At 52.3% G+C, this 4032-nt stretch overlaps 1 protein-coding gene across 1 annotated transcript; it reads right to left on the bottom strand.

The window, feature by feature from the left end:
- Positions 1-592: 592 nt before the first annotated feature.
- On the bottom strand, positions 593-2662 carry LOC138845827 (scaffold attachment factor B1). The gene has a single exon (XM_070059472.1). It carries the CDS (start codon positions 2343-2345, stop codon positions 735-737), a length of 1611 nt encoding a protein of 536 aa, XP_069915573.1. The 5' UTR covers positions 2346-2662; the 3' UTR covers positions 593-734.
- Positions 2663-4032: the final 1370 nt, after the last annotated feature.

Raw genomic sequence — 4032 nt, 5'->3', positions numbered from 1 at the left:
GCAGTCATCCTCACCTCGAGTTCCACTGCTGTAAGCTGAGCAAATTACAGAGGAACCTCCCGCCTAGGGCAGGAAGTGATCTGCTTTTATGTTTAGGACTAAAGCCTGGCCAGCGCCGCGGCTCACTAGGCTAATCCTCCACCTGTGGCGCTGGCACCCGGGTTCTAGTCCTGGTCAGGGCGCCGGATTCTGTCCCCATTGCTCCTCTTCCAGTCCATCTCTCTGCTGTGGCCCGGGAGTGCAGTGGAGGATGGCCCAAGTGCTTGGACCCCTGCACCCGAATGGGAGACCAGGAGAAGCACCTGGCTCCTGGCTTTGGGTTGGCGCAGCTCTGACCATAGCGGCCATTTGGGGGGTGAACCAACGGAATGAAGACCTTTCTGTCTCTCTCTCTCACTGTCTAATCTACCTGTCAAAAAAAAAAAAAAAAAAAAAAAAAAGCTAAAGCCTGATGTGTATGCTTTACTAATCCTCACAACCTCCCTATGAGGAAATAAAATGATATGATTTCAGTATATTCAGGAAGACATCTGGATTAATGCTATCAAAAAATTTTAGTAGACAAGTAAAGAATTTAGAAATTGCAAGCCAATTTTTTTTTTTTTTGTGAACAGAAACACCTTTATTACAAAAAAAAACAAAACAAAACAAAACTTCACATTGTATTGAGCTACAATATGGCAGCAGATAAAAAAATGATTTGTACAGGGGGAGGCACCACCGCGCTCCAGGGCTCAGTAGCGGCGGGTGAAGCGGGCGTCGCTGGGCCTGCTGCCCCGGCTCTGGCCCCCGAAGCCGCCCTGCATGCCGCCGCGCGGGATCACGTGGCCCCGGGAGGCCCCGCCGGGGGCGAAGCTGCCGCGCCCGGACATGCCTCCGCGGTTCATCACGTGGCCCGGCCCGGAGTGCCCCGACATGCTCCTCTCCCCACCTTGCCACCGCTTGTGGTCCCTGTCCATCATGCCCCCGTCGGCGGCGCCCTGCCACGCCCGGTCATCCTCCAGCCTCCGGCCGTGGTCTCCCCAGTCCCGTCTGCCCCTGGGGGGAGGAGGCAGCCCCCGGCCTTCGCTCATCCTCTTGTCAGAGCCATAGCCCCACCCGTCGCGGGAGTCTCGGCCGTGGCGCTCTGGTCCTCCGTGGCGTTCAGGGTAGTGCTGTCCTTCTCGGTCTCCCATCATGGACCTGGAACCTTCTCTCCTGTCCACTGAGTGGTTGGGGTAGCGGCCCCGGTCCCTGTGGTCAAAGTCGTGGAAGCGGTCCTGGCGGCTGAAGTCCGAGTGGTAGCGCTCGTCCAGGGCGGCCCGCTTGGCTTCCGGCCAGTAGGCGTCGTCCCGCCGGCCGTCCAGGTCGTAGGGCCGCCGCGCCGCGGGCCGCCGCTCCTGCTCGTAGCGCAGCTCCTGCTGGCGCCGCAGCTCCTCGCGCTCGCGGTGGATGCGCTCCTGCTCGCGCCGGCGCTCCTGCTCCACGTGCATGCGCTCGCGCTCCAGCCGCTCCCGCTCCATGCGCTCGCGCTCCAGCCGATGCCGGTGGAAGGCCAGGCGCTCCCGGGCGAACTCCAGCCGCTCGCGCTCCTCGCGCTCCCACTGAGCCTGCAGGCGCTGCTCTCGCTCACTGCGCTCCCGCTCCCTGCGTGACTCTGAGTCTCTCGACTTGCGAGGCTCCTTGACCTTATCAAAGGACACGACAGACCGCTTCTCCCTGCTGGCCGACTTGCGGTCTTGGCTTTTGGAGGCCCGCTCCTTGGACGCAGACATCTTCACGCTGATCACGGGCAGGCCCTTAGACTTGTCCATGACCACGGTCCGCTCGGCGCCCCGGCTTCCCGACTTGGTGGCTCGAGCCGCGTCCGAGGGCCCGGGCTTCTGCTCATCTGAGTCTTTAGTCTTCTCTCCGGCCCCCTCCTCACTCTTTTTGGCCTCCTCCTTCCTGTCAGCTTTCTCGTCCCTCTTGAGGGTGGCAGATCTGTCACTGGCGCTTGCTTTCTCCTTCTTCCCCTCGCTGTCTCTCTTGTCAGAGGCTTTCTTCCCGGCAGGCTCATTTTTTGCCTTCTCCACGGAGATCATCTTCCCGTGCAGCTCTGTCTTGTGCAAGTGGTTGATGCACTTGGTGGCCTCCTCTGCTGTGGACATCGTGACAAATCCGTAACAGCGAGCTCCAGGACTCCGGGCGTTTGTCACAACCTTGGCGCCCACCACCTTCCCATACTTGCTGAAGAGGTTCTTCAAGTCCGTAGCTCTGGTCGTAGAAGAGAGCCCACTAACCCAGAAATTCCGGCCACAACTGCCACGACCCTTTTCCTCTCTGGAGAGCCGCTTCGTGTCTGAGTCATCGTCGACAGAACTCATTTTCTGATCAGCGCCCTCACTGGTTGAGGACTCTTTAGGAGCCGGAGGGACTTCATTACAAGCTTCAAAAGCAAACTTCTTCACGTCTTCTTTGCTATCTCTGGGCTCTGGGCTTGGGGCTTCCGTGGGCGCTTCCGCGACCTCCTGGCTAGAGGCCTCCGCGAGCTCGGAGGCCGCGCTACTCTGCTCAACTGGCTCGGCTAGCCCTACAGGCTCGCAGTCCGTCCTGGCGCCTCCGCCTGTCTGCGCCACGGGCTCCCCACCCGTGTCTAACAGCGCGTCTGCCTCGCTCCACTGAGCTCGTGTTGACTCGCTGGCCAAATCTAAATCAAAAAATTTTAGTAGACAAGTAAAGAATTTAGAAATTTCAAGCCAATTTTTTTTCCATTCGTGAAAATATTTGTGTGAGTTGGGCTCAAGGGAACACTGATGACAAAAATGTATTTATCAACAAGACTGCTCATTAAATACTCATTTATTAAACAAAGATGTGTAGACAAAACTCCCTGATGTTACAGGATTTATGACTTAGTGGAGGGAGATAGACAATAAATAAGTAGGTACTTAAATACTAAATATTTAATATTTAAATTCTGTGATGGAGGCCAAGGGCGAGAATTCCAGTCTCCTGACATGCAGGATTCCGGCAGAAACAGGAACGTGCGCGGGCACTGTGGACTGAAAGATGCGCAATCCTTGTGCGCATCCCAAAGTCCGCTCCAAAGTAGAACATGAACACTGACTCCATTTAATAAGCTGTGAGCTATTCAATAACATTTTGATTAGTTTTGAAGGGTTACAAAAATTTTCCTTCACATAACAAAATTCATTTTTGATGTCACCTATCAAAGAATATGTCACTTTTCTGAAGAGTTCAAAATTTTCAGAAATTATGGTTTTGACAACGACCTCAGTAAATATTTTCTAAATGGGCAACTGTGTGGCCAGGTAACGGAAAGTTCTGGAAACATCCACGTTGACCACTCCCACTATGTCCCGCCCCTCACCTCTTATCCACAGGGTCCGGTTCCCTGCTTTCACTGGATGCTAAGACTGGGAGGCGCTGAACGCTGGACTGTGGTGTCTCTCCCTGCACGTATGTACCTATGATAGAGTGAGTTTGTATTTTAGGCAAATAAGAGATCAACAGCAATAAATAACAATAAAGTAGAACAGTTACAAGGAAATATTATCTGGTAATCGCCGATATCTCTGCTCTTGTTCTTTGGGGACATTTAAAACAATAAATTCTAATTTTTTTATCAAATGAAAATTGCACATATTCATGGGAGACCATCAAAGGAGTTGTGATGAAAATTCAACTTACAACAAATAATGCTCAAAAAATGGAAAATTTAAAATCAAGAATAATTTTAAGAATTACTTTCCCATTTCTTAGCAAGGGTAAATTTGTATCATAATCTTGCAAAATAAATTGTGAGGTATCTCTTCTATATATCCAATCATTTTATATCATTTCTGGAATACACCACACTGAATTATCTAAACATCAATTATTTGTTATCACAGAGCATACTCAAAATGCACTGAGTTTTTATTTCTACAGTGCGGGAGCACTACTCACCACTCCCCAGCATCTGCTGATAGACACTTGGGATTGCCGGGGCACCTTTCAGTCACAAAATGCTGCAAGCAGGAACTTGCCTGAGCATCAACACGTATTTGC

This window comes from Oryctolagus cuniculus, chromosome 16, assembly GCF_964237555.1.
Source record: "Oryctolagus cuniculus chromosome 16, mOryCun1.1, whole genome shotgun sequence".
Classification (NCBI taxonomy): Eukaryota; Metazoa; Chordata; class Mammalia; order Lagomorpha; family Leporidae; genus Oryctolagus; species Oryctolagus cuniculus.
This window is presented reverse-complemented; position numbering and strand designations above follow the sequence as displayed.

Coding starts and splice junctions, on each gene's coding strand:
- LOC138845827 (XM_070059472.1), bottom strand. CDS start 2,345: ATGAGTTCTGTCGACGATGACTCAGACACGAAGCGGCTCTCCAGAGAG.